Below are 21,000 nucleotides of genomic sequence, written 5' to 3'. Positions count from 1 at the left end.
CAGGAAAATGGCGTGAACCCGGGAGGCGGAGCTTGCAGTGAGCCGAGATGGCGCCACTGCACTCCAGTCTGGGCGACAGAGCGAGACTCTGTCTCAAAAAATAAATAAATAAATAAATAAATAAATAAATAAATAAAAAGGAGACATGTCTTGTTTTTAAGTGTTTTCTTAAAATACATCTTTCTTATTTAGGAACTGATGAATCCCCAGAACCACTGCCAATCCCCACATTTTTGTTGGGTTATGATTATGATTATCTGGTGCTTTCTCCATTTGCTCTTCCTTATTGGGAGAGACTTATGCTGGAACCCTATGGATCTCAAAGAGATATAGCCTATGTTGTACTGTGTCCAGAAAATGAAGCCTTGTTAAATGGAGCAAAAAGCTTTTTTAGAGATCTTACTGCAATATATGAGGTAGGTGTTTAAAAAGAGATGACATTTTAAAACTACCTTACGATTTGTATTGTTGTATATACAGCATACTGGGCAGTTCAGTTGATTGGGACACAGTGATGATGTCAGATTAGATGTTTATTTCTCATACTAGCCAGTTACATTCTTTGCTGAGTTTGACCCAGTCTGTTAGATGTGTATGCCGTGGGTCAGAGTGGCTATCCCCCTATAGGAGGAAGAAACATTGAGGGCATATAGATATATATCCCTTTTAATGTGGCTTTTTCTAAAACAAAGGGTAACAATGTTAAATAGCCAGGAAAAAAGTTACATTTACAAAAATTCTAGTCTTTATTCTCTAGGATTTCAGGTAGTGACACTAGGCCTCACTTTCCTCATATATAAAATAAATCTATGCTAGATATCACTATGGTCAATTTCAGGTCTGAAATTCTTGCCTCTTCTTTTAAGTTATAATTCTCACATATCCATCACCAGGCGCAATAATTGTAAATTATAAGTGTTATGGGACATAAAGTCTTACTTTATTATTCCCTCCTTTTTCCACAAAGGCTTCGAAATTTAGTCTTTAAATTTTGATTCCTTATACAATCTGAATGTTAGTGTATGTTAGTTTAGCTTCCTTTTAAAATTTTCCACATAATTACAAGGTATTTGTAGTGTGTTTTTAATAAATAAACATTTCCCAAAGGGTGTTATTTGGAATATCAGTCCGGTAAAATCCTCTCAGAGAAAAAGTTCCATAGTTAAATAGGCTTGGGGAAACATTGTATATTATATTACCTTTTAGAGATTTACAATTCATATTAGGTTTTTAAAGGCTTTGAAATTCTTACAGTAAAGAACTCTTCTAAGTTTGCTTAATCCAATGTTTTAAATTTATTTAACATTGGGCTTCTAATAACAAAAATCAGTGACTCACAGAACTAGAGGGAGAAGGTATATAAATATATTTGTATACCAATTTTTATTTTGCTTTGATTTAGGGATATTTGTATTCATAATTCATTAATTGGTGTTAATGTATACCTAAAATGACTGCATTTTTATGCTCACTTATGTCTGCATTCTGCAAGCTTTTATTCAAACCAAATGGTTCTAGTACTATTGTTATTTAGGTGTTTTTTCATTAGAGATATTTTAATTTTGAAAAAAAATTAATGAATTTCTAATGTAAAAATGAAAAAGACCTATGGCACCATTTCACCCTTGATATGTTTATTTTTTTGGCCTACTTCTAAAAACACCCTTGATATTTTTATCATAACTGTTAATTGCAAATGGTTAAGCTTATTTTAAGTAGCTTTCATGGTTGGTTTTATAATGTGTATCTAAATACAATAATAAATTTACTAATTCTGCTTTCTGTATGTATATTTGTAGTCCTGTCGATTAGGTCAACATAGACCTATTTCTCGACTGTTAACAGATGGGATCATGAGAGTTGGATCTACTGCATCAAAGAAACTATCAGAAAAGTTGGTAGCAGAATGGTTTTCTCAGGCAGCTGATGGTAACAATGAAGCATTTTCTAAACTCAAGCTTTATGCACAAGTCTGCAGATATGACCTAGGTATTGAATTTGTATTTATTGTATAAGGCTGGTGTTAGCAAAATGTGGCCTGCTCCACCAGCTGTTTTTGTAGATAAAATTTTATTGGAACACAGCCATCCTCATTTATTTATGTATTTTCTCTGGCTGCTTTTGTGCTACAACATTGGAGCTGAGTAGTTTTGATAGAGACTGTGTGGCTGCAAAGACAAAAATATTTATTATCTGACCCTTTACAGAACAAGTTTGCTGATCCCTAATGAGGGATCCCATCAGGTAGGAAGAAATTATGGGTTATAAATAAATTTTCTGTTGCCTCTGTAGGGTCTGATGTTTTAATAACATGAAGATTCTTCATTTGTTACAGTTTAGAGATAAAATAATTTATAGTTAATCTCTACCAAACCAAGAAATAGTTCTTTGTTGTAGCTAAGAAAACGACAGCTGTTTAAGACTTGCTTGTTACATACTTTTTTTCTTTCATTCTACCCGTGCCCAACTGTATTGCTTATAAATACTCTTGAAAATAAAGATCAGTGGACTTCCTTTAGACTTAATCCAAAGAGATGCAGAACCAAAATATTGAATCTCATTAGACATTCCTATAATTTGAACCCCATGATAACATTGTACCATTTTATGTTTTAATTAGCTGTCAATGTAGTCAATATTTGATTTGTGATTTAGAAACCCTTTGAATAGTTTGATGAATATTGCTAGATACCTTTTTTACATTTAATTATACTTAGAATTTTGTTACACTTTCATAGTAATCATTTCTTTAATTTTGAGTGAAAATTCTGGCTTTTTCAATTCCATTTTAAATATGTTTCTTCAGTCTCTAGGGGAAAATAGAAAGCAAGTGTAGGTCACACCATTAGCAAGCAATTTCGGGGCTATAATTACCAAGAAAACATCAACTTGATTATGATTCTGTTTACACAGTAGAATTTTTAAAAAACCAGTCAGTGAAATAAAGAATTAAATTTCGTACCTGTTTTTATTCTTTAGGTCCTTATCTTGCTTCCCTGCCATTGGACAGCTCTCTACTTTCCCAGCCAAATTTAGTTGCCCCTACAAGTCAGTCTTTGATTACTCCACCTCAGATGACAAATACTGGAAATGCTAATACTCCATCTGCCACCTTAGCATCTGCAGTGAGCAGCACTATGACAGTGACTTCAGGTGTTGCCATATCTACTTCAGTTGCCACAGCTAATTCAACTTTGACCACAGCTTCAACTTCATCTTCATCATCCTCCAACTTGAATAGTGGAGTATCATCAAATAAACTACCTTCGTTTCCACCCTTTGGCAGTATGAATAGTAATGCTGCAGGATCCATGTCTACACAAGCAAATACAGTTCAGAGTGGTCAGCTAGGAGGGCAACAGACATCAGCTCTACAGACAGCTGGGATTTCTGGAGAATCATCTTCACTTCCCACTCAGCCGCATCCTGATGTGTCTGAAAGGTACCTTTAAAAATACTGATTTTTGCAGAAATATAAAAACTATGATGCTGCTTCTTTCTTTTTTTTCTTGAGACACAGTCTCACTCTTTTGCCCAGGCTGTACTGCAGTGGCGGGATCTGCACTCACTGCAACCTCTGCCTCCCGGGTTCAAGTGATTCTCCTCCCTCAGCCTCCCTAGTAGCTGGAATTACAGTCATGTGCCACCACGCCTGGCTAATTTTTGTATTTTTAGTAGAGACAGGGTTTTGCCATGTTGACCAGGCTGGTCTCAAACTTCTGACCTCAGGTGATCCGCCCACCATGGCTTCCCAAAGTGCTGGGATTACAGACGTGAGCCACCACGCCCAGCCATGCTGCTTTTTTTCTAAATAAGACATTTTGAATGAGCATAAAGTGCTTTTTTATCTTAGTCTTGAAATTTTAGTTTGTATCTTTTTTTAAGACAAGGTCTCACTCTGTCACCCAGGCTGGAGTATAGTGGCGTGATCACGGCTCAGTGCAGCCTCGACCTCCTGGGCTCAGGTGATCCTCCCACCTCAGCCTCCTGAGTAGCTGGGACTTACAGGCGTGCACCACCATGCCCAGCTACTTTTTTGTAGAGATGTGGTTTCACCCTGTTGCCCTGGCTGGTCTGGAACTCTTGGACTCAGCAATCTGCCTGCCTCAGCCTCCCAAAGTGCTGGGATTACAGGCATGAGCTATCGCACCCGGACTAGTGTTGAATATTTTATGTATAAAATTATAATGAGGACTTTACTTCATAAAGTATCATAGAATTCTAGAATCTGAGGGTGGGAATTAAGAGCTTGAAAACCATATAGTCCAGATACCCATATGACATTTGAGTCTTCTGTGGCATAATTGTCAAGTAGATTTACCTGTGCAAATCACTCTGGTGATTGAGAAGTCACTATTGACCCACTCTATTCAGAGGCTTTAGAGTTGTACTGAAGTTTGAATCTCAGCTCTGCCATTTACCTGCTTTGTGACTTCAGGGAAACTCTAACTTTCTGAGCATGTTTTCTTATCTGTAAGATGAGAGTAATATGATATAATATACATTAAGTACTTTACACAGTGATTCCAAGTTATTTATAGTGACAAGAATGATTATGACAGCTCTCATTCCTTTTTTGATGAAGGTTTTGATCTTCCCTTTTGATTTATAGGCCAAGTTGGCCAGAGCTTAATTATATCTGTCAGCTACCCAGGATGCAGTTGTGCCCAAAATTATACTCATATGTGGGTAAAAACAAACCATTATCGAGATTGATACACTCATCTTGAACATATGAATAGATTTGAAGTGTAAAAAAATCAAATCACCCATCAAAGAATGAAACTTGTACACCATTGAAGCTGTAAAGTATGAAATAAATGTATATAGTCTAAAAATGGGACCAGGTGAAGTGGCTCATGCCTGTAATCCTAGCACTTTGAGAGGCTAAGGCAGGAAGATTGCTTGAGACCAAGAGTTCAAGACCAACCTGGTCAACATAGTGAGACTCCCATCTCAAAACAAAGATATATATATACACATATATAGAGAGAGAGAGTCTGAAAATGTACTAGAACATTGAATAAGTCTGGAAACGTGGTTTCTTTCTGGCCTAGCTCTACCTGTAGCCACCTTTATAAATTTGGGAAGCTATTTGAGATAGCCTCAGACAAAGAGACCTATCTTTGTCTCAGTTTTATCCCTTAAACTCTAAGCCATCTTTTGTATCTAATACCCTATGGTTTTAAGAATTCTTTTTTTCTTTTTTTTTTTCCTTTCTTTCTTTTTTTTTTGTTTTTTGGTAAATTTAAGGCAAGACCTCTTAAGGCAAGTGTCTTTATACACTGTGAAATTGTATGTACAATGTTTATGGTTCATTTTGGCGAGAAAGAAATGTCCTTCATTTTTAGAGAGGCTTTCTGACACCTTTCACCAAAAAAGAGGGAGGAGGGGGATATTAAGAACCTGCTTAGATGCTACCCCAAGCATATACAATACAACTTTTTGTCTCATTTCTACCTTAAATTTTAGCACGATGGATCGGGATAAAGTGGGAATCCCCACAGATGGTGATTCACATGCAGTCACGTATCCACCTGCAATTGTTGTTTATATAATTGATCCTTTTACATACGAAAATACAGACGAGAGCACTAACTCTTCTAGTGTGTGGACATTGGGGCTACTTCGATGCTTTCTAGAAATGGTCCAGACTCTTCCTCCTCATATCAAGAGTACTGTTTCTGTACAGGTAAGAGTGATAGATGTTGTGAGTTAAAATTATGTAAAACAGTTTAATGTTGTCAGAAGTTTCAGATACTACTTTTCTGTATTCAAATTGATTATCTAAAAGCCAAGTTCTATTATATTGATTTTACTTTAATATCATAATATAAATCTTAGAGAATTTATAAAAGATAAACTTTATAGTCATATGGCAGTAATAATACAGAATAAAAAAATTCCATTAAGTACATTAAATGTTTCTCCTGTGTTACTTTTATAAGCCAATTTTTAAATTCATGAGCCTAAATAGAAAAATGTAGCATGTACCTAAACAAGACAGGTTGCAAGAAAAGGAGAAAGCAATTAACCATATTAAGTTGTTAGAAGAAATTTTGAATTTATTTTATAGACTTCAACAGGACTAGTCAATGGCATTAATATAATTGTTATATAGAAAATTTTACAGTTTTTTGTTGTTGTTTTTTTTTTGAGACAGAGTCTCGCTCTGTCGCCAGACTGGAGTGCAGTGGCATGATCTCGGCTCACTGCAACCTCCAGCTCCCAGGTTCAAGCGATTCTCCTGCCTCAGCCTCCTGAGTAGCTGGGACTACAGGCGCATGCCACCACACCCAGCTCATTTTTGTGTTTTTAGTAGAGACAGGGTTTCACCATGTTGGCCAGGATGGTCTCTATCTCTTGACCTCGTGATCTGTCCACCTCGGCCTCCCAAAGTGCTGGGATTACAGGTGTGAGCCACCACACCTGGCCAGAAAGTTTTATAGGTTTTAAATAGTCCTTTAGTTCAGAAGCCATTGGTAAAATTGGCTACTTATTAAAAGCCTACATAATAGATAAGAAAACAATCGTTAAATTTTCATTTAAATTAGGTTTTGTTTAAATTTTCTAGTAAAAAGTTTTTAGAGTTTTAGACCCACAGTTCCTGTTATTCTCTTTTGGAAGTTTAACATTTGTAATATTTGCCTATACTTCTTAGATTATTCCTTGTCAGTACCTGTTGCAACCTGTGAAGCATGAAGATAGAGAAATCTATCCCCAGCATTTAAAATCCCTGGCTTTTTCGGCCTTTACCCAGTGTCGGAGGCCACTTCCAACATCAACCAATGTGAAAACATTGACTGGCTTTGGTCCAGGTTTAGCCATGGAAACTGCCCTTAGAAGTCCTGATGTAAGTATATGTTTTTCATGACCGAAGTTCAATGACTGTACATACCTTTTTTTTTTTTTTTTTTTTTGAGATGGAGCCTTGCTTTGTCACCCAGGCTGGAGTGCAGTGGGGCAATCTCAGCTCACCACAACCTCTGCCTCCTGGGTTCAAGCGATTCTCCTGCCTCAGCCTCCTGAGTAGCTGGGATTACAGGCATGCACCACCTTGCCCAGCTAATTTTGTGTGTGGGAGGAGTTTCACCATGTTGGCCAGGTTGGTCTCGAACTCCTGACCTCAGGTGATCGCCCACCTGTGCTTCCCAAAGTGCTGGGATTACAGGCACGAGCCACCGTGCCCTGCCAACATTTTTATGATACTATGCAAAACTAAGTGCAATTTTTGGCTTAGCTGTCATTTTCCAATTATCTTATAATTGGGTAGATAAGAATTACATTTTAAATGCAATATTTCTCTAAGATTGTATAGTATGATAATACCTTAATTTTTTATTTTATAGAGACCAGAGTGTATTCGACTTTATGCACCTCCTTTTATTCTGGCTCCAGTGAAGGACAAACAGACAGAGCTAGGAGAAACATTTGGAGAAGCTGGACAGAAATATAATGTTCTTTTTGTGGGATACTGTTTATCACATGATCAAAGGTGGATTCTTGCATCTTGCACAGATCTATATGGAGAACTTTTAGAAACTTGTATCATTAACATCGATGTTCCAAATAGGTATTTGCATTTCCCTAAATATATCATATCATTCCATTTGTAACATTTTGTTTCATTTTTAATGAATAGAAAACCAGTTTGAAGGTTTTATATATATTAAAATATTAAGATGTGGGGTTGTAGGTGCTTTTTACTTTTTTCTTTAGTGAATGTTTATATTGTATAACTAAGATAATTAAAAATAATTTTGATTAATCTATTATATGAACAAAAAAGATTAAGGTCACTAACTTCTGTGTCATAAAGCTTGAGGCAATTATTTTAGCTGAACATTTTTGAAAGATGTAAAAAAATGGTCTAGTAAAGCATCTATAGAACATTTAAACTTTTCTCATGTACCATCTAAGATATAGCCCCTAATAAACTGAGTAAGTTAACTTCATTTACTAAAATTGGCGATTTAAAATTTTATCATTTAAATGTTAGGATGTAGCCGGGTGTGGTGGTGGGTGCCTATAATCCCAGCTACTCAGGAGGCTGAGGCAGGAGAATCACTTGAATCTCTGGGAGGCGGAGGTTGCAGTGAGCCAAGATCACACCATTGCATTCCAGCCTGAGTGACAAGAATGAGACTCTGTCTCAAAAAAAAAAAAAGTTTGGATGTCTTCAGAATATGATGACCATTTTAGAATTCTTGGCAGTAAATATCACGCCCAGTTATTTACGAAGGATATAACTAATAGGTCACAACAAGTGAGCCTCGTTTTGAGTTATCACTTAATAAACATTTCAAGCCTTTAGTAGAGACTTGAAACATGTTTTCAAGGCTAGTGAACGCTATACAGGAGAACCTGAAAAGCAAATTCGTGAAATGATTTTTAGTTTTAAGATTTGGGTTCTGGCCAGACGTGGTGGCTCATGCTTGTAATCCCAGCACTTTGGGAGGCTGAGACAAGGCGGATCACTTGAGTCCAGGAGTTCGAGACCAGCCTGGGCAACATGGCGAAACCCCGTCTCTACAAAAATACAAATATTAGCTGGGCGTAGTGGCCCACCTGTAGTCACAGCTACTCGGGAGACTGAGGCAGAAGGATCACTTGAGCCCAGGAAGTCGAGGCTGCAGTGAGCTGAGATTGCGCCACTGCACTTCAACATGGGTGACAGAGTAAGAACCTGTCTCAAAAAAAAAAAAAAAAAAGATTTGGGTTCTATTGTTTATTTTCTTCCTTATTATATAAAAGCCTGTTTTTTAGGTGAGAAGTTAAATATATGCAGAAATATCTAATGATTATTAGGTCTTTAATGGTGCTGGGGAAGCAGAAGATAGAAACATTAATTTTATATTATTGATTATAAACATTAACAAGTATGTTAAGCTTTATATTATAAACCTTAGAACAGTGCTTCGTATCTTATTTCCTTGATACAATTTTGATTTTTTTAATTGGATATTTATACTGATTAAGTGAACTCGGGAAAGAATATGCTAATCTGTGAAGTATGAGAAAGTAGAGAAAAAAAATACCACCCTTTTCATTATCAAAATAGTATTATCATTTTACTACCTTGATAAAGTAGAAGTGAGATAATGGTTAAGAGGGGCAATGATGGGGCTGGGCATGGTGACTCATGCCTCTAATCTCAGCACTTTGGAGGCCAAGGCAGGTGGATCACCTGAGGTCAGGAGTTCGAGACCAGCCTGACTGACATGGTGAAACCCTGACTCTACTAAAAATACTAAAAATACAAAAAAATTAGCCAGGCATGGTGGCATATGCCTTTAATCCCAGCTACTTGGGAGGCTGAGGCAGGAGAATCACTTGAACCCAGGAGGCGGAGGTTGCAGTGAGCCGAGATTGTGCTATTATTGCACTCTAGCCTGGGCATCAAGAGCGAAAGTCTGTCTTAAAGAAAAAAAAAAAAGAGGGGCAGTGATGGAGTCAGAGAGACCTGGGCTCAAATCCCAAACCTGCCACTACTGACCTTGGAAAAACTACCCTTATGCAGCTGAGATACAGCTTACTTATCTGTAAAGTCTAGAGGATAATTTTATTTGTCTCATAGAGTTGTTAGGATGAAATGAGGTATTACATGTAAATTGATTGGGCACAATGGATGGTACATAGTAAGTGCTCAGTAAGTCATAGCCACTGTTGGCTGGGCACGGTTGCTTATGCCTGTAATCCCAACACTTTGGGAGGGCAAGGCGGGCGGATCACCTGAGGTCAGGAGTTTGAGACCAGCCTGGCCAACGTAGTGAAACCCCATCTATACTAAAAATACAAAAATTAGGCCTCGCATGGTGGCTCACGCCTGTAATCCCAGCACTTTGGGAGGCCAAGGTGGGCAGATCACGAGGTCAAGAGATCAAGACCATCCTGGCCAACATGCTGAAACCCCGTCTCTACTAAAAATACAAAAATTAGCTGGGTGTGGTCGCACACGCCTGTAGTCCCAGCTACTTGGGAGGCTGAGGCAGGAGAATCCCTTGAACCCAGGAGGCGAAGGTTGCAGTGAGCCGAGATCACACCACTGCACTCCAGCCTGGCAACAGAGCGAGACTCTGTCTCAAAAATAACCAAAAAACAAAAATTAGCGGGGTGTGGTCGCACGCGCCTGTAGTCCGAGCTACTCAGGAGGCTGAGGCGGGAGAATAGCTTGAACCCAGGAGGTGGAAATTGCCATGAGCCGAGGCCATACCATTGCACTCTAGCCTGGGTGATAGAGTTAGACTCCGTCTCAAAAAAATAATAAGTAATAGCCAGCTGGGCGTGGTGGCTCACGCCTGTAATCCCAGCACTTTGGGAGGCCGAGGCGGGCGGATCACGAGGTCAGGAGATCGAGACCATCCTGGCTAACACGGTGAAACCCCATCTCTACTAAAAATACAAAACATTAGCTGGGCGTAGTGGCGGGCGCCTGTAGTCCCAGCTACTCGGGAGGCTGAGGCAGGAGAATGGCGTGAAATCAGGAGGCGGAACTTGCAGTGAGCCGAGATCGCACCACTGCACTCCAGCCTGAGTGACAGAGTGAGACTCCGTCTCAAAAGAAAAAAAAGTAATAGCCACTGTTGCTCAGCCAAAGAGTGCTTATGTCGCATATTTGGCTAGTGAAGGACATGTATGCAGAAAACATGTAACAATGTTGTTTGGACTGAGAAGTGTGGTGTTTTGGTCAGTCTTCAACTTATAGTATAGAACAGGGATTGCTTACTGCAGCCCATGGACCAAATCTGGCTATTTCCGTTTGAAGTATTGGCTCTTTAAAAAAAGTTTGCTGGGTCAAGCAGGGTGGCTCACACCTGTAATCCTAGCACTTTGTGAGGCCAAGGCGGGCGGATCACGAGGTCAGGAGTTCTAGACCAGCCTGGCCAAGATAGTGAAACCCCATCTCTACTAAAAATACAAAAATTAGCCAGGTGTGGTGGCGGGCGCCTGTAATCCCAGCTACTCGGGAAGCTGAGGCAGGAGAATCAGTTGAACCCAGGAGGCGGAGGTTGCAGTGAGCAGAGGTCATGCCACTGTACTCTAGCCTAGGCGACAGAGCAAGACTCCGTCTCAAAAAAAAAAAAAAAGTTTACTGGGCCAGGCGCAGTGGCTCATGTCTGTAATCTCAACACTTTGGGATGCTGAGACAGGATCACCTGTGGTCGGGAGTTGAGACCAGCCTGGCCAACATGGTGAAACCCCCTCTCTGCTAAAAATACAAAAATTAGCTAGACGTGGTGGTGTGTGCCTGTAATCTCAGCTGCTCGGAAGGCTGAGGCAGGAGAATCACTTGAGCCCGGGAGGCAGAGGTTGCAGTGAGCCGAGATTGTGCCACTGCACTCCAGCCTGGGCGACAGAGTGAGACTCCATCAAAAAAACAAAAAATCCCTGGCGTAGAGCAGTATTGCTGATGAATTGAGGTGTTTTATAGACAAATTTTTAAAAAAATTTATATATTATAATGTGAAATAGAAAAGCAAACTCACATGCCAAACCTATGATTTTATGAATATTCTCGCTTAGGACTTAACGTAAAGGTTTTGTGAAGCACTAAAATTAAGGAGATCTGTTTTTCACAAATTTGAGCTCTCTTAAAATGTCGGGATGGCACGGTGGCTCACACCTGTAATCCAGCACTTTAAGGGGATGAGGCAGGCAGATCACGAGGTCAGGAGCTCGAGACCATCCTGGCTAACGCGGTGAAACCCCGTCTCTACTAAAAATACAAAAAATTAGCTGGGTGTGGTGGCACACACCTGTAGTTGTAGCTATTCATGAGGCTGAGGCAGGAGAATCGCTTAAACCCGTGAAGGTGGAGGTTGCAGTGAGCCGAGATCGCACCACTGCACTCCATCCAGCCTGGGCGACAGAGTGAGACTCCATCTCAAAAAAACAACAACAGCAAAATCATATAAATTTTAGAAATATTTATGACACTCTCTTTATTCATACAATAGGGCTCGTCGGAAAAAAAGTTCTGCTAGAAAATTTGGTCTACAGAAACTTTGGGAGTGGTGCTTAGGACTTGTACAAATGAGTTCATTGCCATGGAGAGTTGTAATTGGTCGTCTAGGAAGGATTGGTCATGGAGAATTGAAAGGTAAAATTGTGCTTTTATTAGTATTTATATTTCCGTTTTATGTAAATTCACACACAGTTCTGACCACGTCTAGGTATATATGTTGAATAAAATGCAAAGGTTATCAAATAAGGAACCACATATGTCTAGGCCACAAATGGCTTAATTCAAATTTTAAAAAGACATTTTACTCTTATTTTAACTTTAATATCAGTCTTATTACTGCTGTTCTTAATTGTTTTCTGTTTTTTCCACTTTCTGATTGTTATTTAACTCATCCTCTGTTGAGCAGATACCAATTAAATTTGGTGTATCCTAATATTAGGGGGATAAAGAATGTTCAGTAGCATCAGCAGTAAGAATTTTGGCTTGATGATGACTCGTGTTTGAGGAATACACTAATTTAAAAGCCATTAACTATTTTTATATTTTAACTTTAACTTGGTTCTACAGGATATTAATAATGCTGTTACTTTGTTTTTTTTTGTTTGTTTGTTTGTTTTTTACTGTTGATACCCACAGATTGGAGCTGTTTGCTGAGTCGTCGAAACTTGCAGTCTCTAAGTAAAAGGCTCAAAGACATGTGTAGAATGTGTGGTATATCTGCTGCAGACTCCCCTAGCATTCTCAGTGCTTGCTTGGTGGCAATGGAGCCGCAAGGCTCTTTTGTTATTATGCCAGGTTAGCTATCTTTAGTTTATATCAGATTTAATTCTTTATGCAGTTAAGTTTTTAAGTATTACATACAATTTATTCTTCATTTATTAAAAGAAAAAATGTCTTTCATTTTCAGATTCTGTGTCAACTGGTTCTGTATTTGGAAGAAGCACGACTCTAAATATGCAGACATCTCAGCTAAATACCCCACAGGATACATCATGTACTCATATACTTGTGTTTCCTACTTCTGCTTCTGTGCAAGTAGCTTCAGCTACTTACACCACTGAAAATTTGGATTTAGCTTTCAATCCCAACAATGGTAGGTAATTTGTTCCATTTTGGTAGTCTGAAGAATACCCCCCAAAATAAATTCATGTCCAATACCTGAAACGTGTGAATGTTACCTTGTTTTACCAAAAAATGATTTTGCAGATGTGATAAGTTAAGGATCTTGAGATGGAGAGATTATCCTCAATTACGCAGGTGGGCCCTTAATGCGATAACATGTGTTCTTATAAGAAGGAGGCAGAAGGAGGTTTGACTACATAGAAGAGAAGAAAGCCATGTGGTGGAAACAGTGGGAAGCAAAGTCAAAGGGAGAAGATGCTATGTTGCTGACTTTGAAGATGGTGAAAGAACCCATGAGCCAAAGAATATAGTTCTAGACTCTGAAAAAGACAAGGAAACAGATTATCCCTTTCAGCCTTGCCAACATCCTGATTGCAGTCCAACGAAACTGATTTCAGACTTCTGGCCTCCAGAACTGTAAGAAAATAAATATGTGTTGTTTTTAAGCCAACAGTTTGTGGTAACTTATTAAAGTGGCAACAGGAAACTAATACAATCATTCTTTTACCTTGTTGATATCAGAACTGGTGCTGTGAATTATCCCATAAATCTTTACTTTTAAAAAATTTTTTGAGACAGAGTCTCATTCACTCTGTCTCCCAAGCTGGAGTGCAGTGGTACGATCTCAGCCTACTGTAGCCTTCACCTCCTGGGTTCAAGCGATGCTCGTGCCTCAGCTTCTCGAGTAGCTGGGATTGCAGGCGCATGCCACCATGCCTGGCTAATTTTTGTATTTTTGGTAGAGATGGGGTTTCACCATGTTGGCCAGGCTGGTCTCAAACTCCTGACCTCAAGTGATACGCCCACCTTGGCCTCCCAAAGTGCGGGGATTATAAACGTGAGCCACCATGCCCAGCCATCTTTACTTATTTTAAAAGGCAATAGTTGGTCACAAAATATTTGTATAGGTTTACCCTTGTGCTTTTGAGGTACCTGTACATGAACTCATTTTATATATCTCTTATGTTGATTTGCCAAAATAATGTAATTTATATAAACTGCCAAAGTAGGGATGTAGCTTTTCCAGGTGAATTTATAGATTGCATTTTAGTAGAAGAGAAAATAAAGAAGATTTTATTGTTATTCTGAGCTACCTTAAAAACTCTCACATCTCTAAAGTCACAAGTATGGTTATTATGCTCTCTTGTTTTCGTGTGTTATATAATAACTCGAATATTTTACTTAATAAAGAACATGGTATTATTCGTAAATACAGTAATCCTCCTTATCTTTGGTTTTGCTTTACATGATTTCAGTTGCCCATGGGTACAGTACAATAAGATAGTTTGAAAGAGAGAGAGAGAGAGAGACCACATTCACATACCTTTTATTATAGTACCTTGCTATAATTGTTCTAATATTCTCGTTGTTAATCTCTTACTGTACCTAATTTATCACTGAAACTCCATCATAGGTGTGTACGTAAAGGAAAAACCAGTATATAGGATTTGGTACTATCCTTGGTTTCAGGAATCTATGTGGGTATGGGGGTGGGTCTTGGGACATATTCCCCATGGATAAGGGGGAATACTGTAGTCCCACTTTAAACACATTTTCATTTCGTTTGTACTGTGTTTGCTTTGTATTAGTTTCCTATTGCTGCTCTAACAAAGTACTACACATTTAGTGGCTTAAAACAACACGCATTTATTTTATCTTACAGTTCTGGAAGTCAGAAGTCCAAAATCAATCTCACTGGGCCAAAGTCAAAATATCAGCAGGATTGATTACTTTCTGGAGGTCCTAAGGGAAAATGTTTCCTTGCCTTTGTCAGTTTCTACAGGCTACTTGCATTCCTTGGCTCATGGTCCCTTCCTCTATCCTGGATGCCAGCAGTATAGTGTCATCACATCTCCTTCACTGGCTCTAACCCTACTGCCTCCCTCTTATTAGGACCCCTGTGATTACATTGGACCCACCCGGATAATCCAGAATAATCTCCCCATCTCAAGATCCTTAGCTTGATCACATCTGCAAAGTCTTTTATGGTAACATATTCTTAGATTCCTGGGATTAGGATGTGGACATCTTTGGGGGGCCATTATTCAGACTACCACATGCTTGTTTATGCATAATTATTTGTACGGCTTTTAGCACAATACTTGGCACATGGTAGACACTCAGTAAATGTTGGTTAAATTAACCCATTTTGGTTAAAATTTCATTTATTTTGACCCTTTCCTGTGAATGACCATAGGATATGGAAAATGGAGTTTTAAATTTATTTTCTTTCTCCTGTTTAGATGGAGCAGATGGAATGGGTATCTTTGATTTGTTAGACACAGGAGATGATCTTGACCCTGATATCATTAATATCCTTCCTGCTTCTCCAACTGGTTCTCCTGTACATTCTCCAGGATCTCATTACCCCCATGGAGGTGATGCGGGCAAGGTAACTGTGTTACAAGTTTTAGTTTTTCTCGGCCGGGCGCAGTGGCTTACGCCTAAAATCCCGGCAGTTTGGGAGGGCGAAGCAGGTGGATCACGAGGTCAGGAGTTTGAGACCAGCCTGGCCAATATGGTGAAACCCCATCTCTACTAAAAATGTAAAAAATAGCCGGGTAAGGTGGCACGCACCTGTAGTCCCAGCTACTCAGGAGGATGAGGCAAGAGAATCACTTGAACCTGGGAGGCAGAGGTTGTAGTGAGCCGAGATCATCCAATTGCCATTCCTTAACTTAGTAATGGATTAATATATGAAATGCAATACTATTTTTCCTTGGAAATTAGCAAGAGTTGAGATTAATTAACAGTACATTCATGCATTTCTACATCATGGACATCAGTACTTTGAATTGCACATTTTTAAGAGAATCTCTAAGGCTCTACTTTCCCTGAATCCGTATTTTCTAGACCATTTGGCATTAGTCATTTTTTTGTAGTTTTTGTGGCAGTTCACCATAGCTTTTTACTCAGATGTAGGATCACAGTATCTTTCAGAATCACTATATATAACTCTAAGAGCAGCCATTCATATCAGGGCTGTGACAAGGAATATAATAAAAATATTAATTTTCTCATAAGACCAGATAAAACACTGACCATCTACTCCCCCTTTTTATCTTTAGCAGTTATGGAAGCAGGCTGTCTTGTCCTTATATTTGAAGTAAAAACGAACTGGGCTTCAGTTAATAACACCTCTCTATTTGAAATTATATATACTGGGCTGGGCGCGGTGGCTCACGTCTGTAATCCCAGCACTTTGGGAGGCTGAGGCTGGCGGATCACGAGGTCAGGAGATTGAGACCATCCTGGCTAACACAGTGAAACCCCATCTCTACTAAAAATACAAAAATTAGCCAGGTGTGGCAGGCGTCTGTACTCCCAGCTACTCAGGAGGCTGAGACAGGAGAATGGTGTGAACCCGGGAGGTGGAGCTTGCAGTGAGCCGAGATCGCACCACTGCATTCCAGCCTAAGTGACAGAGCGAGACTCCATCTCAAAAAAAAAGAAAAAAAAGAAATTATATATACTGGTGATTTGATTATTGTAGTATGCATAGGTATAAAATTTACCCTTTTAAAGTAAGGAAGGATCTTTCCAGTCTTACTTTGCATTCCTTCCTCCTTTTTGTAACTGCAAAGAAATTAGATAGGAAATACGTATAACAAAAAGCACCAGTAATCCCACCACCTTAATAAAACCATTTTTACTTTTAAGCAAATTATCTTCTTTCCACATACGTTTATATTGCAATTTTTAATAAGTATAATGAGGTTTTAAATATTACATTTTTGCTATACCCTAATTTATGTCCTTCCCAAAATATTGGACATGTAAGGTTTTTTTTTGTTATAGATGTAATGAACGTTTTCATGCATATTATTTTTATTTTATCTATTTTTAAATACCAAGAAATACATTAACTAATCCAAAGGATATGCATGTGACTTGGTAGTTGTCCCTTCATGTTGCCATAATAATTTTCACAACACTATTAACTGCATTTTATAGATAGTGCTAGATTAACAAAGCTAAATTGAATCCACCTTTTGATTGGGGTGTGGTTTTCAGGACTTAAAGGAATATTAGCAAAAAAGTTAAAGATGTCATTGAAAATTTTGTATTTTTTACTCATCTGTGAAGTTTTACAAACTTTCCCGTGAGCTTGGCATAATAATATAGACTTGTTAAACAGTTGGCATGTTCATTTAATGCAATCCTTAAAATATGTTCTATTAATGCTTTTACTTATAATACTCCTAAGTACATAGAAACTGGTTTTTTTTCAATATCCTTCAGTATTTTGTTAAATCAATGTCATAAGATAATGAGACTGATTGCTATGAGCCATTCTGTGTTTATATCTGGTACTTAGTTATACTGAGTGAACTAATATACTTTTAATTTTGTCTTTTTAAGGGTCAGAGTACTGATCGGCTACTATCAACAGAACCTCATGAGGAAGTACCTAATATTCTTCAGCAACCATTGGCCCTTGGTTACTTTGTATCAACTGCCAAAGCAGGTCCATTACCTGACTGGTTCTGGTCAGCATGTCCTCAAGCACAATATCAGTGTCCCCTTTTTCTTAAGGTATTGCCATTTCTGTCCCAGTTCCTAAATAATTCTGATTGACAGCCTAAGTCCTGAGAAATATAGAAGTGGCTTTTTTAAGTCTTTTAGCTTGTCTAAGTTCTTAAATGCACTGCCATATGTGACTCTTTAAACAAGATCACGAAGGCACGGTGGCTCACACCTGTAATGCCAGCACTTTGAGAGGCCGAGGCAGGCAGATTACATCAGGTCAGGAGTTTGAGACCAGCCTGGCCAACATGGCGAAACCTCGTCTCTACTAAAAATACAAGAATTAGCCAGGTGTGGTGGCGGGCGCCTGTAGTCCCAGCTACTCGGGAGGCTAAGGCAGGAGAATCGCTTGAACCTGGGAGGCAGAGGTTGCAGTGAGCCGAGATCGTACCACTTCACTCCAGCCTGGGTGACAATATCTGAGACTCTGTCTCAAAAAAAAACAACAACAACAACAACTAGTTTTTAAATTTATATTTTTAGAACTTTATTCCTAAGTCAAACTCCTAGGACCCTTGTTGTTAGTGTAGATTGAGTATCCCTTATTCGAAATGCTTGGGACCAGAAGTGTTTCCATTTTTGGATTTTTTCAAATTGGGGATGCTCAATCTGTTTCAACTGCATATATGGAAATTTAGAGCTGAGAGAAACTTTATATTACCTCTGTCTAACCTTCTCATTTTCTAGGTGAGCATATTTAGGTTCAGAAAAACTCACCTGTTTAAAGTCATAAATTGGTAATAGACTCAAGACTGAAACCTGGGTCTTTTAATGATTATTATGTTATTCTTTGAATTACATCATACTGCACTGCTGTTATGCTGCATTATTTTGGGGAATAAAAGATTTATAATCTTGGGCTGGGCGCAGTGGCTCATGCCTGTAATCCCAGCACTTTGGGAGGCTGAGGCAGGTGGATCACAAAGTCAGCAGTTCGAGACCAGTCTGGCCAACATGGTGAGACCCCGTTTCTACTAAAACTACAAAAAATTAGCCAGGCGTGGTGGCACGTGCAAATTAGCTATTTGGGAGACTGAGGCAGGAGAATCACTTGAACCCGGGAGGTAAAGGTTGCAGTGAGCGGAGATCGCGCCACTGCACTCCAGCCTGGGTGACAGAGTGAGATTCCATCTCAAAACAAACAAACAAAAAAGATTTATAATCTTTGTAATACTTGATTTTTAGTTTCATTTACTACTTAAAAAAGTTTTTCTAGCTGTGTGTAGATTGCTGTGTTAAAAAAAACTGAGTGGTTTTTAAATACAATAATGAGACTCTCAGATTCATAGTGATTTATTACAACAAACTCAGGCTGGGCACAGCGATTCACCCCTATAATCCCAGCACTTTGGGTGGTCGAGGCAGGAGGATCACTTGAGACCAGGAGTTCATGATCAGCCTGGACAACATAGTGAAATTTTGTCTCTCTAAAAAGTTTTTAATATTAGGCATGGTGGCATGTGCCTATAGTCCTAATAACATGAAAAGCTGGGGCAGGAGGGAGGATCGCATGAGCACAAGAGGTTGAGGCTGCAGTGAGCCATGATCATGCCACTGCACTCCAGCTAGGTGACAGGAGACCCTCTCTCAAAAAAACAAAACCGAATTTGTTAGTAAGCAATGTAACATGAAGTGGAGATAAGTCACAAAATGAGATATAAAAGCCCTATACAGAATTTATTACTGCTGCTAATATTGTTCCAGAATAACAAATTTAGATGTGACTCACTTATTCTTATGTAAACCCACCGGAAGTTGACTGTTTTTAATCCACAAGTCATGCTAATTTAAATACTTGCTGCCAGGTGCAGTGGCTCACACCTATAAACCCAGCACTTTGGGAGGCTGAGGCAGGCAGATCACCTGAGGTCAGGGATTTTCTATATACTAGTAGTCTTTGGTGTCTCCACAAAACAAAGGATTCTTTGGTCCTTTGGGAGGGTGCTACACATGCTATCTGTCCTCTTTTCTAGTCATAATACATGTATGCACACTAAAGTCTCTGAAAAACAGAGGTAAATAAGATAGTTTACCTAGCATTTCCCAAACTTATTAATACACAAGGAAAGGATTATTTAACACCTGTTAATAGTTTATTATCTTAGTGTTTCAGGGGATGTGTTCAGGAAACACAACTTTACAAAAAGTCCAAGGGACTATCTAGAGCTTTTCCTACTCAGTATTTATTTGCAGAAAGGATAGTATAAAGCGGGCATTCACCCTTAGATACATTGTAACAAGATTAGGACTTCTGGTTATGAACTACCACCTAAGGCATAATTTACCATACTTTTTGTTCACTTTTTTTTTTCATATATCTCATTTTAGTTTTATACTGTAGGCAGTAAAGCCACCTGGTTTGTTTCTCTTTGCTTGGAAATATAATGGGTTGTTAGCTAGATCCCTTTTTATCATGGGAATAGAGTACTGGTACTAATTACATTTTAAAAATTTGTAGTGATTTGCAATGTGAGACTTGCTTATAACTTCATAAATCAAGAGTTTGTAGACAGTTGAAACATAGCTATTTTTGGTTATATTCCTAAATGTACTACATGAGTTTCTACATGTATTGCAGTTGCAGAGGAGAGAGCACCTAAATACAAAATAGTGCCTTATACAGTGTACAGAATGAGATCTACCAAGAGTTACTGCAGTGAACATCACCATTGTTTTATCATAGCTTTTTAATACTATATTGACTTATAAACAAAATGACTCATTTAATTGGAGTGTGGAGTAGTTTATTCCTTTCTCCCACTATTCATTGCCATATCTAAATGAGTGTGCCAGTTTTTACCTACCCTCTATTATGAAATTGAGCGGGCAAAGCAGGCATCTGTGCACTGTATTACTTAGAGTGTTCTCAGTTCAACCGAAGATAGCTTGTTTAAGGTTTATTGTGCTGTAACCAAACTATTTGCTTATGCTTATTCCTGTTACTTTTTTCAGTGCTAGACTTAGGTATGTCTGCGTAGTCATAAAGGGTGTCATATATCTTAAGGACAGACTACTCAGGTTTAACTACTCAATTTAGTGCCTCCTTAAACATTTACTTTGCACATCTAGGCAAATTAGACTTAGCAGGTAATTAGAAATTCTTTTTCTAAGGATTATTGTATGGTCTCAAAAACAATAAAGCTAAAGAAAAGGAAATAGATTCAAAATAAGTTTTGCACTTAAAAATCACTTCTGGCTAGGCGCAGTGGCTCATGCATGTAATCCCAGCACTTTGGGAGGCCAAGGCAGGAGGATTGTTTGAGGCCAGGAGTTCAAGACCAGCCTGGTCAACAGAACAAGAACCTGCCCCTACTTAAAAAAAAAAACAAAAAACATTTCTATAATGAATTAGTTAAAGAGAACAAGCATTTTTATAGTGGCTTTCA

General features: G+C 38.6%; 1 protein-coding gene across 3 annotated transcripts in view; it reads left to right on the top strand.

Moving 5' to 3' along the window:
• MED13 (mediator complex subunit 13) overlaps nucleotides 1-21,000 on the top strand; it is a 121,715-nt gene that overhangs the window by 96,187 nt on the left and 4,528 nt on the right. For all 3 annotated transcript variants that reach the window (XM_016932681.4, XM_001138050.8, XM_063799123.1), the window contains 11 exons: nucleotides 193-416; nucleotides 1,800-1,989; nucleotides 2,980-3,442; nucleotides 5,473-5,692; nucleotides 6,662-6,853; nucleotides 7,350-7,573; nucleotides 11,958-12,100; nucleotides 12,602-12,760; nucleotides 12,873-13,058; nucleotides 15,331-15,479; nucleotides 17,450-17,623. In XM_016932681.4, coding sequence (XP_016788170.2) covers nucleotides 193-416; nucleotides 1,800-1,989; nucleotides 2,980-3,442; nucleotides 5,473-5,692; nucleotides 6,662-6,853; nucleotides 7,350-7,573; nucleotides 11,958-12,100; nucleotides 12,602-12,760; nucleotides 12,873-13,058; nucleotides 15,331-15,479; nucleotides 17,450-17,623 — 2,324 coding nt within the window. The remainder of the gene's footprint in view (nucleotides 1-192; nucleotides 417-1,799; nucleotides 1,990-2,979; nucleotides 3,443-5,472; nucleotides 5,693-6,661; nucleotides 6,854-7,349; nucleotides 7,574-11,957; nucleotides 12,101-12,601; nucleotides 12,761-12,872; nucleotides 13,059-15,330; nucleotides 15,480-17,449; nucleotides 17,624-21,000) is intronic.

Source organism: Pan troglodytes, chromosome 19, assembly GCF_028858775.2.
Source record: "Pan troglodytes isolate AG18354 chromosome 19, NHGRI_mPanTro3-v2.0_pri, whole genome shotgun sequence".
Lineage (NCBI taxonomy): Eukaryota > Metazoa > Chordata > Mammalia > Primates > Hominidae > Pan > Pan troglodytes.
Note: the sequence above shows the minus strand (reverse complement) of the source record. Positions and strands in the feature narration are given on the sequence as shown.